The sequence below is a fragment of the Pteropus medius genome, unplaced genomic scaffold (genome assembly GCF_902729225.1).
Source record: "Pteropus medius unplaced genomic scaffold, Ma_sr-lr_union100, whole genome shotgun sequence".
NCBI classification, from domain to species: domain Eukaryota; kingdom Metazoa; phylum Chordata; class Mammalia; order Chiroptera; family Pteropodidae; genus Pteropus; species Pteropus medius.
In genome coordinates, this window is record NW_024349802.1 from 18,661,182 (window position 1) to 18,679,734 (window position 18,553).

Here is an 18,553-nt window from a genome sequence, read left to right on the forward strand (position 1 = left end):
CTCCATCTAGTCTGTCTTACTGAATGTAGCTATAAAAAAACCTGGAGAGAATAAATGCAACAGCTATTTTCAGACTCTGAAAACTAAATGGTAGCAGGAAGACTGAGCAAGAAGTACCACTGAATTTGAAGTACCACTGAACCAGTAGATTTAAACAAGACCTAGAATCTCATATATTCGAATATCCAAAATGTCCAGGGTATAATACAAAATTGCTCAGCATATAAATCCATAATGGCCCAGCATGGAATCCCAAATACTTGGCATACAAAGTAGTGGGAAAAATCTCAACTTGCCTGAGAAAAGAAATTCAACAGAGGCCATCACCGAAATGCCACAGATGCTGGAATTATTAACAGAGACATTAAGGCAGATGTTTTTTAAGTGCTCCATGAAGGAGCCTCTGGGACCTTTAAGACAATCCCCAAATGTCTAACGTTTGTGTCATCAGAATCTCAGAAAGAGCGCAGTGCAGAAAAACAATTTAAAGAAAGAATGGATGAATGCTTCCCAAGTCTGGCAAACCATAAACCTACAGATTAAAGATATTCACTGAGCCCCAAACAAAGAAAACCCAAAGAAATCCACACCCAGACACATGATTGTTGAAAACTAATGAGACAGAAAATATTTGGAATGAAACCAGGGAAAAATAGTGTATTACTTAGAGGAAACAATTGGAATGACTGTGGATTTCTCATTAGAATTCTTGGTGACCAGAAGGAATAGGAACATTTGAAACTGCTGAAATAAAAGGACCGTAAATCCAGAACCCTATATCTGGTGAAAACATCCTTCAGGAAAGAAGGTGAAATAGAGACATTCTCAGGTGAAAGAATACTAAAAGAATTCACCACCGGCACACATTCTAAAAGAATTTCTGCGAGAAATTCTTCAGACAGAAGGCAAATGATACCAGAGGAAAACTTGGAACTTCAGGAGTACAGGAGGAGAAACAGAACTGGTAAATACCTGGGTAAATATAATGGACTATCCTTCTTCCCTTGAGCTCTTTAAAATATGATCGATGGTTAAAAGCAAAAGTTATAACATTGCCTGGTATTCAGTGCACGTAGCTGTAAGACATAAGACAAGCACAAAAAAAAGGCGGGGGTGGGGTGGGCGGGCGGAGAGAGGAACTTACATTGATGGTAAGGTTTTAACATTCTACTTGAAGTGGTAAAGTATTAGTTTGAGCAGGCTGTTAAATATATTGTAATTCTAGAGCAATGATTATACACACATGCACACAAAGAGATATAGTAAAAGAGACAATAGTAAGTTAAAATGGAACACTAAGAAATGTTCGAATACTCCAAAAGAAAGCAGAAAAACAAAAATAGAGGATAAAAAACCAGAATAGACAGAAAACAAATACCAAAATGACAGACCTAAATTCAATCATATCAATACCATTAAATTAAATGATTTAAACAGACCAAATAAAAGACAGAGTCTATCTGAATGGATAAAAAACCCCCAGCTATGTGCCATTTATAATTAATCCACTTTAAATAGATGTTATTTAAAAGTAAAAGAATGGAAAAGCAAAATTAATCAAAAGAAACTATAGAGGCTATACCATTCTCAGATGAAGTACATTTAAGAATAAGGGAGATTATCAAGGATGAAGTACATTACTAATGATAAAGGGGTCAATTCTCCAAGAAGAGGTAACAAATCCTAAATGTTCATACACCTAACAATGGTTCTTCAAAACATACAAAGCAAATACTGACAGAACAGAAAGGAGAAATGTATAAATGCGCAATTTTAGTTGGTGACTTCAACACTCCTCAGTATTCAGTAGAAAAATAAGCAGAAAATCAGTAAGAATAAAGTAGAACTGAGCAAGACCATCGATCAATTTGATTTGATTTATTTATGAAGTACTCAGCCTAACAATAGCAGAATACACATCCAAGTGCATGTGAAACATTCACAAGATAAACCATATCCTGAGTCATAAAGCAAATCCTAACAAATAATAAAAGGAGCAAAATATAAAAAATGTTCTTGATCATAACGGAGTCAAAGTAGAAATCAGTAATAGAAAGGAAACTGGAAAATCTCCAAACATTTTGCAGGAAATGCACTTCTAAATACCAATGAGCCAAAGAGGAAGTCTCAAGAAAAATTAGAAAATATTTTGAACTGAAATAAAATAAAAATACAAAATGTCAATTTGTAGATAATGCAGTAGTACTTAGGGGGAAATTTATGGCACTAAGTCTTTATGTTAGAAAAGGAAAGAGATCTCAAATCCCTAATCTGGGCTTCTAGTTTAAGAAATCAGAAAAAGAGGAGCTAACTACATATAAAACAAGTAAGCAGAAAGGAGGAAATAAAAATAACAGAAATTAATGAAATTGAAAATGGAAAAAAAAATCAATAAAACCAAAAGCTGTTTTTTTGAAAAAAAAAAAAACAAACATAAAAAAGATAAACCTCAATCAAGACTGACAAAGAGAAACAGAGAACTCACAAATTACCAAAGAGGGGATATCACTACAGATACCTTAAATACCATCTGTATTTAAAACAATTTTAAAAGACTACTACAAAGAATTCTATGCATATAAACTTGACAACTGAGTTGAAATGTACCAATTCCTGAAAAACTACAACTACCAAACTTACCCAAGGTAAAATATACAACCTGGACATTCTTATAACTATTAAAGACTTCGAACTTATAAAGACTTTCTAAAAAAGAAATATCCAAACATGGTTTCACTGGCACATTCTACTAAACATTTAAAAATGCTATAACACCAATTTTATACTTTTCCAGAAATATAAGAGGAGGGGACATTTCCCAACTCATTCCATGAGGCGATCTTTACCCTTAGACTAAACCAGACACATGGTACGAGAAAACTACAGACCAATATCCTTCATGAATATAAAGACAAACATGTTCAGGAAAATATTAAAAAATCAAATTCAGCAACGTATAAAAAGAATAATATACCATGACCAAGTAGGTTTTACGCCAAGAATTCAAGGCTAGGAGGGCAATATTTGAAAACTCAAATCAATGCACGCCACCATACTAACTAAAGAAGAAAAACCCCATGATTATAGGAAGCATAGATCTAACTGTAAAACTTAAAACTTAAAACTTTTGGAAGACAACATAGGGGATCTTTGTTACCGGGGGTTCAGCAGAGTTTTTAGATATGACACCAATAGTATAATCAATTAAAAAAATAATAAATTGGAGTTTATCAAAATTAAAAGCATTGCTTTGTGAAGGACACCCTTAAGAGAGTGAAAAAACGCTCAGATTAGGAGAAAAAGATTTGCAAATACAAAGGATTCGTATCCAACAAATATAAAGATTTCTCAAAACTCAACACTTAGAACAAACAAGCTAATTAAAATGGGCAAAATATTTGAAAGGACATTTGACCAGAGGATATACGGATAGCAAACGAGCATGAGAAAAGCTGTTCAACATCATTAGTCATATCATTGAAATGCAAATTTAACCCATCAGGAAATATCACTGCACACCTATCAGAACAGCTAAAATTAAAAATACTGACAAATGTTGGCAAGAAAGAGTAGTGGAACTCACACATTACTGACAGGAATGTAAAATGACAGTCACTCAAGAAAACAGTTTAGGCATTTCTCATAAAGCTAGACATACATTTATTATATGATCCATCAATCCCACACCTCTGGATTTATCTAAGAGACATGGAAACTTACGTCCACACAAAAACCTGTACTCGAATGTTTAGAAGAACTCTATTCATAATTGCCTCAAATTGGAAACCACCCAAATGTCCCACCACAAGAGAATGAGTGAACAACGGATTAGAACTCGGCAATGAAAAAGAATGAACTAATGATACAGGGGACAACTTGGTTGAATCTCAAAGGCATCATGATGAGTGAAAGAAGCCAATATAAAAAATGATATTGTATTATTTTCTTTACATAACATCTACAAAAATACAAAACTATAGTGATGGGGAACACCTCAGTGGTTACCAGGGGTTGGGGTAGGGGAGGATATGAGTACAAAAGGACAGCTTGAGAATATTTTCGTGGTGATAGAACTGTTTTGTATCAGATTATGGTGATGATTTCAAGAATCTATATGTGTATTAGAATTTATGGAACTGTATACCAAAACAAGTCAATTTTACTATAGATATTTTAAAAAAGAAAAAGAAAAGTAGGAAATAAAAGACAATAAAGGTCATCAAATGTAAAAAACCACCACTAGCCTCTCCCTGTATACTTGTATATTGCCCCAAAACAAAGCCCATATATTTCCCCCATGCAATGCTTTTATTCATTCATTTCATACATGCTTATATAGCACCCAATATATGTCAAGCAACTTAATAGTAACGATGAAAGAATCCTGACTGATGAGGAGACTTCAAGACAGGAAGCCCCTTCTCCTCTGGTTTTATAAAAGGAAAAATTTCTTATCAATATATTTATAATGCTAAAAAGAACATTAAAGCAAAGCTTGGAGAACAGAGTTGTTTTCCCACAATAGCCATGCGACGGTAGGGAAGGCAGGTTTTAGAGATATGGAAAGTAAACTGAAATTCAAGGTAGATTTTGAGAGACAGAAACTGAACCGAGGTTAAGTGTCAGGCCTAGTTTCACAGGGTGTATTAGTATTAAAACGAAACTCTTCAAAGTCCCAAGGCAAGGGCTTCAATTCCACATCAAAACATTTTGTGCTAATGTTGCAATATGTTTCAAGATTCTTAAAATTGGTCAGACCTCTGTTCTAGTTATTCCATTTCTGAGAATCTAAGGACATAATGTGAAATGTGGGCACATCTTTATGCAAAAGATATTGAGTGCATAGTAGTTAAAATCTAGATGGCTAGATTCACAGGAAATAAGAAAAATCAAGATCTAACCTTTATAAACATTTTAGTAGCAGCATAATTCCATGGAAACCTGTTTGATACAATGTGAAATGAAAAGAACAGGGTATAAAATTTTACATATAAATTAATCATTACTGTGTTTCGAAAAGATTAAATAATTTAGGGAAAAGATCATGCACATACTGATGATTAAAGGGAAAACTGGCATAACATTTTCAAGGTCAATTTCAAGAGCGCCAGAAATATCTTATATATCTTTCCAAAGAAGATATACAAATGACCAACAAGCATATGAAAAGATGAGCAAAATTAGTCACTAGAGACATGCAAATCAAAACCACAACGAGATACCACTTCTCACTCACTAGGATGGCAATAATAGCAACGACAGCAGAAAATAACAAGCTTTGGCAAGGATGTGGTACAACTGGAACCCTTGTGCACTGCTGGTGGGAATGCAAAGTGGCGCAGCCACTGCGGAAAAAAGTTTGGCAGTTTCTCAAAAAAGTTAAGCACAGAATTACCATATGACCCAGCAATTCTATTCCTGGGCGTATGCCCGGGAGAATTGAAAAGCAGGTGTTCAAGCAGGTGCTTGTACTGGCGGCACTATTTACAGTGGCCCAAGGGTGGAGGCAGACCATGTTTCCATCAGCTCTTGAATGGATAACAAAGTGTGGTGTATCCACACCAATAATAATGGAATATTATTCAGCCATAAAAAAGGAATGGAGTGCAAATGCATGCTGCAACATGGACGAGCTCCGGAAACATGCTGGGTGACAGAAGCCAGAGTGAGAGCCACAGGTTGTGATTCCATTAACATGAGTGTCCAGAATGGTAGTTGCCAGGGGCTGGGGAATGGGGGATCTGGGGAGTGACTATTTGGTTTACTTTTTGGGTGATGAGAGTGTTTGGGAACTGGATAGCAGTGATGGTTGCCGGGCACTGTGAATGTACTAAATGTCACTGATGGTAAATCTTATGTGTATTTTACCAAAAAAAAATGTGTACACACACACACACACACACACACATGCACACACTTTGCCGCACTAATTCTACTAAGACATTATTCTAATGATAAAATCATGAATGTGGCCAAGATTTTACAAAATGGGGTTCACTGTGTAAGTACCCTTGCTATTGTAAACAATGGCAAAAGTTTGAAAGGACCTAAATGCCTAACTGAAACAGCTCAGTTAAATGAACAGGGCACACATTGGAATGCTGTGTTGTTACTAAAATTTATGCTGTAGAATTTTATGACTAGTTGTTAATACAATTCAAAGTTTAAAAAATCGATTTCTCTCCTCCCCTGCCAAAGTATGTGTGTGCGTATAGATGTATATTCTAGATATACATCTATACATACAAACAGACAAAAAGAAAGAGAAAGAAAGGGGTCTATATCAAAGGAATAACAATGACTGGTTCTGGGTAGAATTGTACACAATTTTAATTTTCTCGATAATAAAATAATAATGGTAATAATTATTTGCTAAATATCTTACAAAATATCAGGCACTGCTCTAAATTATTTCTATCTATCTATCTATCTATCTATCTATCTATCTATCTATCTATCTAAAATTAAAGTAAAGACCCTATGAATTAGGTTAACTTCTTCAAGGTTATACAGCTGGTAAGTGGTAGAGCTAGGATTCAAACTCAGGGTCTGTGATCCTGCTATGTTCTAAGATCTTTTTGTTTAATCCATAGATTCTAAATTTTCTATGATGACCACGTTTGTTGATATAAGAGAAAAGAGTTTTTTGAAAAAAAAAAATAATAATCACCCTAATTAGAAATTGTAAGCTCTGCCATTATAGTGGGGAAGGAATATGAATATTTAAAAATTCTCCTATATGTCTAGGTTTTTCAAATTTCCTTTAAGGAATATGAATTAATTTTAAAATGGAAAGAAAAAACCATCTTGACTAAGGTAAAACAAGGTATGATGTCAGACTTTTAAAGCTATGGCCCAAAAGACAGTTTAAGGACCTATAGACTGCAGCTCCGAAGTAGCCAAGTGCTGTGGACCAGAGGTAGGAGGGAGGGGTCAACGGCAGTGCCCCTGTGATGGCACCAGAAGGAGGGCCCTCCCATGCCCCCCTAGAGCAGCATCACTATCCTTACCTTGCAGGGCTGCCTCATGCTCTCCCTCCAGGACTCTTCGCTGCTCGTCCAGCTTCTCTTGAAGCTCTAGATCCCTTTCCTTCTGCACCTAGGGGGAGGGGTACCCAGCAGGACGAGATAGTAGGTACAGGTTCAGCAGAGTTCACTTATCCACTCACAGACCCCTGGAGCTTTGTGGAGCTTGGTGATCAGAGCCCCATCCCCTCATCTGAGTGATGGAAATGACTTGTGCTCAGAGACAGCTAAAGACCTCTGAGACACAGCAGTCATGGCAGACTTTGCTTTCTATAGGGCTTAGAGGGGGCTCCCAGATAATTATCTAGGCACAAAGGGATTTAGGAGTCTTCTAATCCTGATGCCCACTCAAGGTAGGAAGCCCTATGTTAGCATTTCCTCTCTCACCTTTCATTTTATGTAATGAGTATAATGAATTACATGCAAGTAGTTATGAATATTTGTTCAACAGATAAAGGACTCCCTTCTTGGCGAAAGGAGTAAGAGATATCACAACAATAAAACTGAAAGTTGGTCCTCACTCTTGGATTTTGCACAGTTAGCTGAGCAGGAGGAAAAGAGAGGGGTTGGAACTTACTTGTTGTGTCCATTTCTTCTTGTCCTCTTCGTGCTGCTGGAGGATTCTGGTGAGATCCTTCTGGTGCTGCTCAGCCTCCTCAGATGCACAGAGCTGGACAGTTGTGGCTATAGATGAGAAAGCACATCAATAAATCACACTGAGCAGAGTGGAATAGGGTCCAGCAGAGAGAGTGTGGGAGGCTGGGGCTGAGGGGCAAGAACCCTGATCTCTACATTAAGAATGGTTTCAGTTGGCGACCAACCTGCAGACATAGTCCCCCAAATCTCTCTGGCTTCAGTGCAGGAGCCAGTGGTCTCATTTTACCTCCTAGGATCTGTAGTAGAGCTGGTAACTCACAGGACAGGTTCAGCCCATAAAAATGTTCTATTTACCCTAAGATCTAAATTAAAAAAAAAAAAAAAGTTGCTGATAGTTAATGACTGGGCAGCTTTTATTTTTACTTCATAAAGACTTCTAACTTTTCTTGAAGAAGCCACAGAACTGGCAGTGTGCACCTTTGTGTCAACCAGGAGCCGGGGCTGGGGAGCAGCTGCCTCCCAACCTGTCCAGGATGCAGCTCTGCCATTCACCACAGTCCTCGCTTCTCCCTGTGAGGTGTGTATAAGGGGCCACTTCATCGTGTGCTTTATCTGCTGGGGCCTGTCATTGTCTGCGCGTGCGAACCCTCACCTTTAGCCTCTCCCCAGCTGGAGGCAGAGGAGCTGCCATGAGCAGGAAGAAGAGACAAACAGGAAGTCTAGCTCTTGCTTGGGGAAACTTCAGAACAGGCCCCGTCCATGCTTAGACTCCGGTTCTGACCTAAGGCAGTGACCCATCCCCTCTGTGCCTCAGTTACCCAATATGTGAAATCAGGACAATAATGATACCTTCCTCATGGGGCTATTGAGATGATTAAATCAGAAAACAATGCCAACAGACATAACAGCAGAGAAGGAATACTGAGCGCTTAGCATGCCCAGGATCAAGTGTCTCACAGGTATTATTACTCAGTTCATTCTCACAAACACCCAGGTGGGTGGATACCATGATACCATGATATTCCCATTTCACAGATGAGGAAACTGAGGACCAGAGAAGTTACACAGTTTACGCAGGATCTCCCAGTTCACCAGCGGGGAAGAAGGGCTGTGAACCTACGCGATCTGATTCCATGGCAAACTCTCCTGCCTGCCGCCTTATTCTGCCTGTTTATGCACAGAGAGTTAAGTGTCGCACCAGGCATTCGGAGGTGCTCAATAAGTATTCTCTGTTGTTCACTAAATGTTCTCTAAATGTTCATCAGGGCTCATGAAAAGCATTAGAGGCAAATACTAGTGTCGTTAGCATTGCTATTCATGTTAGGATTACAGACCTCCACAGGCAGGGTCTGGCAGTGAGTATGGTGAGGAATGTGGGGACGAGGGCTGCTAAGCAAGAAGTCAACACTGTGGTCAGGCCATCTAGATAGAGGAGGAACAGTCAGCACCCTGGGTCAAGGTGAATGGCAGTGGTCAGGATCAGAGAACCCCTACTCTCACAGATCATTTGGCTCAGGGTCTCAAATGTCGCTCCATAAGACCAGTACCAGACCGGGCCCAGCTGGGAGAAGCTTATTTGAAAGATATAGCATCACTAACAATGCAGATTCTTCAGTCCCATTCCCAGAGATTCTTATTTCACTAGTCTGTAGTGGGGCCCAGAATCTGTATCTTTTTTTTCTTTTTTCCTCTTTGATCAGGTTTTTATTCAGCTTAAGCTGTCCGAAGTGATTTGACCTTTATGAAATAAACCAATTTCAGTCTATGCCGCAGACTTTTTTTCTTCTGTGTTATGTTCACTCTTCATTGCCAACAGTGCCAGGTCTGGGCTGGTGCAAACATGCGGCCCCATGACACACTGCCAAATCCACCCTGGCCAGAAAGATAAGTCCCACCACCTGGAACTCGGGGAGTTCGAGCCACAGCTTGGCCAGAACCCCACGACTCAGCACTGGTTTGATGACCTGCTAATTCACTGACAGCACAGGGCCGTCTGTTTTTTTTTTTTGCACAGGTTGGTATGAACAAGTTCACAATATCTGGTTGAATGGGAGCCTTGAACACAGCAGGCAAAGTGATACTTTTGCCAGATGATCCCCCTTTTCAGAGTATGCCGATATCAGTGGACAAGCACAGGCCACGGCGGGGAGAGGAGATGGCCATGCTTCTCAGGCCGGTGGCTCCCACAGGAAAAGCCCAGGATCTGTATCTTTGAGGTTAGACTGGAGAGCCTCTGAATTCTGGTCCAACTTCTTATCTAGTACTTGAACTTCATCTATAGTATCCCTGACAGACTCTAGGCTAGAATTAAATACTTTCAGAGATGGAGAGTTCATTCTATTACTAGCCAGCTCTGGTAGTTTTAAGTCAACTACCACATAAAAAAAATCCTTCGAGACTGAACTGAATTCTGCCTGCCTGCTACCTGGAGGCCCTAGCTCTGACCTCTGGGTCACATTGTACAAGGCTTATCTTACTTCTCCATGAGGGCACTTAAGACACGGGGACAGAACTGTTGTTTTATTGCAACATCTTTCCAAGTAAAATATCCTCTGTTCCTTTAACTGCTCCTTTTAGGACCTGGTTTTCAGATGCCTCATGAGCCTCATCTTCCTTCACTGTGCTCCTTCCAACTTTTCTGGACTCCTCTGAAAATGTACTTTCCAGAAATAAACTCAGCACTCCAGGTATGGTATGAACAGCCCCAAACAGGAAAGCGCAGGTCAGGACTATCACCTCTCTGATTTTAGACACAATACTCCTTATAACCTATCTAAGATCTCACGAGATAATTAAGTAGCTACATCCCTTTTGTTGATTATAAAATAGGAAACCTCACAGATGTCAAGGAAGGCATTTATGGGGCAGGCTACTCACCTGTGTCTCCATTGAGGGGACCTAGTTCCTGGGGCTCTGGTCTGGGTGGCTGATCTGGTTCTTGGCATCTCTGGAAGAAATGACATGACAATGAGGGGGAGGTAGAGGGTGGGAGGTCAGTGTGAGGATGGAGGCCTGAGGACTCTTCCAGAGGCAGGACAGGACCTTCAGCTATGCCAGGTCCTTCCCGGTGCCCAGTCCACTGAGGCTGCCTCCCTCCCTTCCCAAGGCAGCACCCCCTCTGGGGGCAAGGGGTTCTCAGAGCGGATTTCTCATCATGGCCGGGGAAACCCTTGGCGAAGAGGCTGGTGCTCATTGACCGCTGCTTAGATTCTTGTGGTTTGGCTCCTGCCACCAGCCGTGGGGCTCTCCCTGCCTACTTCTTCCTTTTCCCAGGACTTGGACAGACCATCTGCTTTTACCCTCACCCATCGAGGTTATGACCTTGAGATGCCTTAGAACTTCCCAACTCCCAGTTCAGAGACAATTCCCCTTCCTTCTCAGAGTCTGTGGTTACCACAACTTCCAGCCAAGTTCCCCTTAAAGTTCTGTGGGGTTGGGGGCAGAGCATCAGAAGTCTCAGCCATGGTTTTGCCATGTTATTCTCTGTTAGAAGGGGCTGTTCTCTCAACTGTAAGGCAGCGGAAATACTTACCTTGCCAGATGGGGTGAGACACGGAATCCGGATGGATCGGGTACTATGCTATCTTATCTACTCTATCTCAGCTAATCTTCGGAACAGCCCTGGGAAGCAGGAATGTCCCATACTGAAAGATGAGAAGACTGAGGCAGATTAGGACTCAGTCAAGGTAGATTAGGGGATAATTGCCAGAGTCCAGTATTTGAGCCATACCTAGTGGGCAGTTTAACCAACCTTGGCCCGTGCTGGTTGAATCTGATCAAAGGAGAGAACTGAGGTGCAAGGGCTTTCTACATCACAAAGCGGTGTCAGTGGCTGGCAGATTTTCAGTTTTCATAAATAATTAGCATTTTTTTAGTAAGGGAGTTGATATGGGTTGACAAGCAAGGATGCTGAAAAAATTATTTGCAAACGATCACTCTCGTTTCGTAAAATATAGGACATTTTAACCTTCCGAAATATGGTAAGGAAAGCACAAGACCAGTTCTTCTGGGAAAAAGAGAGTGAAATTTTTACTCAATGTTACACACACTCGTATCTTTAATTTTCTCATTTTACCCCAGGTAGGTGAAAATTTGGTTAAGATCTGGCACTGACCACTGGACCAGAACTTGGGGTGGAAAAAATGTAAGCCCTTTGGTATACTTTTCAAGATGTTCTTTTAAAAAAGAGAGAGAGAAAAGGTATTCTAGACCCTATTTTAAGAAACGCATTGCTAGATGGGAGGGGGTTCAGGGGCTGGGTGAAAAAGGTGAAAGGTTAAGAAGTACAAATTGGTAGTTACAAATAGTCATGGGAATGGGGAGTACAGCATAGGGAATATAGTCAATAATATTATAATAGCTATGTATAGTGCCAGGTGGGTGCTAGAATATTGGGGGGATGACTTCATAAATTATATAAATGTGTAACCACTGTGCTGTACACCTGAAACTAATATAAAATAATAAATAAAAAAGAAAAAATGGGAAAAAAGCACTTTAAAAACTAAGTCAGCCCATGAAAAGGCTATGAAATGTTCAGTTCAATTGTGAATTATTCCTGTAAAATAAAAACTTGAACAGATTTTTAAAGTGATTATTAGAATAAACATGAAATTATTAACAATTTCATGAATTCAAGAATCACTGAAATACTGCTAAAAAGCATACTTCTGGTTGGGAAGGGAAGATAAGTCAAGGGAAGTCTTCTAGAACATTCTGCTCCTGCCCCAGCACAGAACCTGGCACAGTGTGAACCCCTGGTAAACTGAGTGAGGCACGGTGCCTCCCCCAGGCCCAGGTGCTCTAAATCTGCTCAGTGGCCTGACATCTGAGTACTTCCATCCATCCACCCTGTTAAGACTCGGGCTTCCCTTCCCAGGGGAGAGGGAGGTGCTCGGCCCAGGCACAAGCCAGGGAAGCTGTCAACACGGGAATCTGGGGAAGTGACAGGAGCCAGCCTCTCCCCCCTGGGCTGGAGGGAGGAGGAAGATAAACACAAACGGTCTTTGATCCCTGTTACCATTGGTTACACCAATCTGGGCAGTGTTTTTATGGGAGTGAGAACTAAATTCCAGCCACTGCTCTTCCATGAATTTGGACAAATCTCTTCCCTCCTCTGAGTTCCTGCTTCCTCCTTTGTGAAGTGGAGGCAAGGAGGTCTCATTTAATCCATGGCATCCAGAAACTAGACTTACAGGGAGTGATCACTTTACAGACTGGAGCAGTGTGATCAAGAACTCTGGGTCACCCACACCTGGATTCAGATTCTAACTCCAACACTGTATGACTCTGTGACCTCTCCGAGCCTTGGTTTCCTCCCGAGGTTTTTTTAAGGTTTTAATAAGATAACACACTTATAATGCCTGGCATATTCTAAAAGCTTAAACATTGTGTAAGCTTATTACTTTATGTTTGAGAAGCATGGCAAGAACAAAGACTCCACTGTGCCTTGGTAGATCTCTTAGGCTGCCCTTGGCCTTGGGTTGTCTGAAATAAGATCATAAAGCTCATGAAAAATTCTCTTCTCCCAAAGACCAACCACAGAAAGCTGAAAACCTCTCCTCCACCAACAGCTTTCAGACCATGCGCAGGATGTGGCCTGCGCGTGAGCCCCCAGATCCTGACAAAACCACCTCCAGTATCACTCCTTTGGAATGACATTCTAGGTTCATCACAGTTTGTCCTCAGTCTATCATCTTCTTCCTCATTTTTTAAATTGAGGTAAAATTGGCATATAACATTATATAGGTTTCAGGTATACAACATTAAAATTTGATATTTGTGTACATCACACAGTGATCACCCCCATAAGTCTAGTTTTCATCCCTTACCATACAATTGATTCCCTTCACCCGTTTTGCCCTCCCTCCAGCCCCCTTCTCCTCTACTAACCATCAGTCTGTCCTCTTTACCTATGAGTTTGTTTTTGCTTTATTTTTTGTTTGTTTTGTTTTTAGATTCCACATATCGATGAAATTATTCGGTATTTGTCTTTCTCTGTATGACTTATTTTACTTAACATAATACCTTCAAGGTCCATCCATGTTGTTGCAAATAGCAAGATTTCTTTCTTTCTTTTTTAATGGCCAGGTAGTATTCTATTATATATACACCACATTTTCTTTATCCATTCATCCATTGAATATCTTAGCTATTGTAAATATCTTAGCTATTGTAGATAGTGCTGCAATAAACCTAGGGTATGGATATCTTTTCAAATTCATGTTTTTGTATTCTTTGGATAAATACCCATAAGTGGAATAGCTAGATCATTTGGTAGTTCTATTCTTAATTTTTTGAGGAATCTCCATACTGTTCTCCAAAGTGGCTGTACCAATTTATGATCCCACCATGAACAGTGTGTGAGGGCTCTATTTTCTTTTTGATAACAGCAATTCTAACAGGTATGAAGTGACATCTCATTGTGGTTTTGATTTGCATTTCCCTAATAATCAGCGATGCTGAAAATCTTGTTGGCCATCTGTATGTCTTCTTTGGAAAAATGTCTATTCAGATCCTCTGCTCGTTTTTTAATTGGGATATTTGTATTGTTATTGTTGAGTTGTATGAATTCTTTATATATTATGGACCATATTTTCTTAACATTTAAATATTCATAAACACCTTTTTCCTATTATAGTAGTAGTAAATAATATATATTTATCAGAATATTATGTATACTTTCTTATATCTTACTTGTACAAATATATTATGAGCATTTACCACATGGTATTAAATATTCTGTAAAAATATTAATGTTAATGACTCAAGTATTATAATATCCTTATGGATGAATTTCATCATTTAATCAATAATCTACTATTGAGTATTTAGATTATTTCTACTTTTTAATTTCCAAATTATGGTTTAGTTAACATATTGACTTATAAGATTTTTTTTAACACATCTAAAATTACTGGTTCTACCCTCCAAAAAGATTCTACCAATGAACTCCTCCACCAACAGCACACAAGAAGGCCAGATTCACGGCAACTTTGCCAACATGGAATAGTATCACTTTTTTAAAAATGTGGGCATATTTGCTAGGTCAAAAACAAACCAAAACAACCCATTGTACTCCCGGCACAGGCACACACATCCATGTGTCCAAGACCACCCCAGCATGACATGTGGGTAAACCTCAGAGATATCATGGGTTCAGTTTCAAACTACCACAATAAAGTGAGTCTTGGTGGAGGGTCTTGCCTTCAACTTGTAAAACATGCAACATCTGTGAAACGTAATATAGCGCAGTACAATAAAATGAGGTATACCTGGACAGTCAACAATTCCTACGGCCTCCAGGCCCAGCTCAAATACTATTTCTCCTCAGTCTCTCCCCAGGGCCGAGTTGGTTCTTGTTCACGCTAATCTCCTATTCAGACATGCATGTGAGGACCTACCTGGTTACGTGTTTCTAGTCTAAGGGGCTCCTTGAGGACAGGGGCTGTTTGTGAAATCCGCTGTGGATTTGCCCCAGTATCTGCTGTGATGCCCAGAGCAGTAATTGTAGGAACACGGCCTACGGGCCTGCTGAATTAGAACACACGGAGTGCTTGCTTAACACAACTCCCCAGACCCAGTTCTAGACCTACAGAACTCGAGGCTAGTGTGTGTGTTGAGCAGCTCCAATTTGCAACCTCTAGTTGACTCTGAAGCTCGCAAAAGCCTGAGGACACACTGCCCAGAACTGAGTAGGAATTGATGAGCAGCTTCTACGTGGAAAATCCCCAGGTTGGGCGCTGGCTGCTCCCTCCTCAGAGGTCATGGAGCAGAGTTCACCCTGCGGAGGGAGAGGACAGGAGCAAGAGGGTGACACAGGAATTTCTCTTCCAAAAGTAGAGCCTGGGGAGGCCTAGGACTGGGGCGGGACATCCAGACTGAGCGCTGGCAGAGGAATGGCAGCTTCCTGAGACAATGGAAACTTGGGAGAACAGAGCTACAGAGGTGGCGGCTAGCAGCACAGGAGGTAGGGAGAGCCCAGGACTGGGGGAGAGGCCAGGGGACCCAGGTTCCATCTTTACTGTGGGACTTTACAGAGGTCCCGTCCCCTCTCTGGATCTCAGTTTCCCTATTTGTGATGGGTCAGGGATGGAACAGATGTCTTCCTCAGTCCTTCTGAACTCCAGGGCAGCCCTTCAACAAAGAAGGCTAGAAGCAGGACCCCTATGTCTTGGTGACACGCACAGTTCTGGGGCCCAGCTCCTTGCTGTCAAGCAGACCAGTGTGCTGCTCTGAGTTCAGCCTTATGCAAACGTGGCTGCCAAAAGCAGACAGAGAGTTAGGGTAGAGTAGAGTACAGGGTACAGTGTCCAGAGCCAAGGAGAAGCCAGGCTGGGCCTGGTGAGACCCCATGCTCGCATTTTGGAGGGTAAGTTGACAAACTGAAATGTGTCCGAAAGGAATCGACGGAACGTAGAAGGAGACTTAAAACCAACTTACAGGAGGGACTGTTAACAGAACGACAGTTGGTCAGCCTGAGGGACAGGCTCTTAGGACAACCTGGCCACTGTCTTCGAATCTCTGCAGAACTGCAGAAGCTGCTAGTGTGTCCTCCATAGCTTTGGAGGGCAGATTGTGGCCAAAGACTAGAAGTTTCAAGGGAAAGTTTCGATGCAACATGAAGAATTTCAGAACTACCCAAGCAGAGGCAGGCCGCCTTATTGGAGGGTGGGGTGTGGAGGTGGCAGTGAGCTCTTCATCATTGGGAGCATGCAAAAAGAGGCGAACTTCATTTTGTAGGTTGAACCGAGTGAGCTCCAAGAACACTCAATTCTAATGGGCTAAAATTCTGTAAGTTATCCCTGATGTTCAACAAGGAGAGACCTCTAGTAAGCATGAAGCGTTTAGCTAGTGCAGGGGGTACATAAAAACCACCCACGTTAACCAAGCCTCAGAGGGCTCTACTGAATATTCTACAGACTGTAGTACTTTGGGTGAATTTCCATAGTTCCATACTAAAGCCTCTGTGGTAGACTCCTCAACTTCCTCCAGATTCTGAGGCTCGCCAGGGAACAGTGAAGAAGCCACTCAGATGGAAACTGCCCAGCTCTTCCTGACCTTGGGAAGCCCACCAGGATGGAAGCCCAGAGTAGCCCTGAGGATGGCTGGGCCTCTCCTGAAGACACTTGGTCTAATCTCGCTTCAGGGATCATCATTCCATCCTTTTCATGGGCCTTCAAGGCGCTGCATATTTCTGATGAAGTGCTTTAGTTTTTATCTTCAGTATTCCCACTGAGCTTGGAGAATTTAGTAATCAAAGGCCCCTTAAGAGTGAACTGAGCTCCTTCCCTGTCCCCGTAAACCACAGCCCTGGCTTCCCTTGGCCACATAGTTCTGTCATACCACCTTGGCCAAGGAAGGCTTACTGGGACCCAGAAGACAGGTTGGAAGGGCCCCTGGAGACAGTTTATTCCAATCCCCACTTCCTATTTCCAGATGGAAAACTGTAGCCCAGAGGTGGGATGGGCAGTAACTTGTCAGAGGCCACAAAGCAGGGGAACAGAATCATAATGAGAATTCAGATTCAAGGCGGAGCCTGGAGTCCCTTCAGTGTATGCATATACCAGACCAATCCAAATAGCTGAATGTTTAGGGGACAGGGGACAGTGATTCTGAGCCTCAAGGGACTCAGGTCACACCCCTCTGCAGTATCAGAGCTGCCTTTCCGGTGTCTGGACTCTGAGAGGGTGGGGCCCCGCCCCATTAGTTTCTGATCTGAACAACCATAGTCAGAGCCCATTGGCTGAGGGTGGAGGCAGGAAAGAGGTGGGGGTGGAGGCCCCAGGGGCCCCCTCCAGGGCCTTGGGTGGAAGGAGGAAAGGCAGGGCCCTAAAGTTCAGGCTGTTGAGAAAGGTTAGCATGCACACCCAAATTACAGAGGCTCAGTTGGAAGAACACCATAAACACCGGCCTCAGCTTTCCGAACTCTAAGATAGGCAGAAGTATTTTGCCAAAGTAATGCCTGGATTTGATTTCATTTTTACATTGCCAGGGACACTTAAGATTTAGTTCAACTCATTATATTACACAGCGTGGCATCAGCACCACCCACTGCCTGCTTGGGCGATGGGCCGATGTGACTATACAACCAACTTAAAGGAAGGAGCTGCGCTGGGGGCACTGCCTATTGTCTGAACACCTGTAGTGCCTCCAGAGCACCCCAAAGCAGGGGCCGATGTGGTCTCCATTGCTCCTGTTTCACTTACTGATGAAAGAGATCTCAGGGGAGGATGGAGCCACTTCCCTCGTAAGCACCTGCTAAGCCAGACCACACCAGACAGTTGAGCAGGCCTCGCGTGCAGGGCCCAGCCCTCATTCACAGACGGAGGGGCTAAGGCCTAGAGAAAGGCTTTCTAATAGACCACAGACCTTTTCTTCCTCCCTGGAGCCCACCTCTTCCTGTCCCCTATCGGCTTCCCAGGGTGTCTGCCAATTCCAATCGCCTTAGAGGCCTGGAGCTGGCAAAAGCACCCAGCACTACTTCTGACATTTGGGTCAGCCTGGCAGGCAGGATTCTGAAGGAGCAGGACAGAAAATGGTGTCAGTGGCCAGGGTCGGGGAAGAGACAGGCTGAAGGCACAGATACACTGCTGATACACCTGTCTTCCCAACCCATTGGCAAACTCCCCAGTGCGAGTCCAGTGTTGAGGACCCTGGCCTGCCATTTACTTGCTGTGTGACTTTGGGGTACGCCCTCCCCTCTCTGGGCTTCTCTTTCCTCCTTTCTGTGGCATCGAGTTGGGCTATGGGAAAGGCCTTTCTGCCGTGGAAATAGAGAAGGCAGAGTGAGGTCATCCTGACACCTCAACTTCTATCAATCCTGTCATGCTCATTTGCTCTGGGCAGTGCCGGTGGGTTGACGCACTCAGCTGTCAGTGCCTGCAAGAAGAGGGCTTCTCCGGGGGACAGAATAGAAGGGCCCTTGCTCA

General features: G+C 42.1%; 1 protein-coding gene across 1 annotated transcript in view; it reads right to left on the reverse strand.

Annotated features, from left to right (window-relative positions):
• Positions 1-18,553, reverse strand: part of CCDC69 (coiled-coil domain containing 69) — a 31,721-nt gene that overhangs the window by 6,648 nt on the left and 6,520 nt on the right. Inside the window, exons 2-4 of the mRNA XM_039836640.1 lie at positions 10,500-10,569; positions 7,603-7,709; positions 7,011-7,098 (exon numbers count right to left, since the gene is read on the reverse strand). Coding sequence (XP_039692574.1) covers positions 7,011-7,098; positions 7,603-7,709; positions 10,500-10,569 — 265 coding nt within the window. The remainder of the gene's footprint in view (positions 1-7,010; positions 7,099-7,602; positions 7,710-10,499; positions 10,570-18,553) is intronic.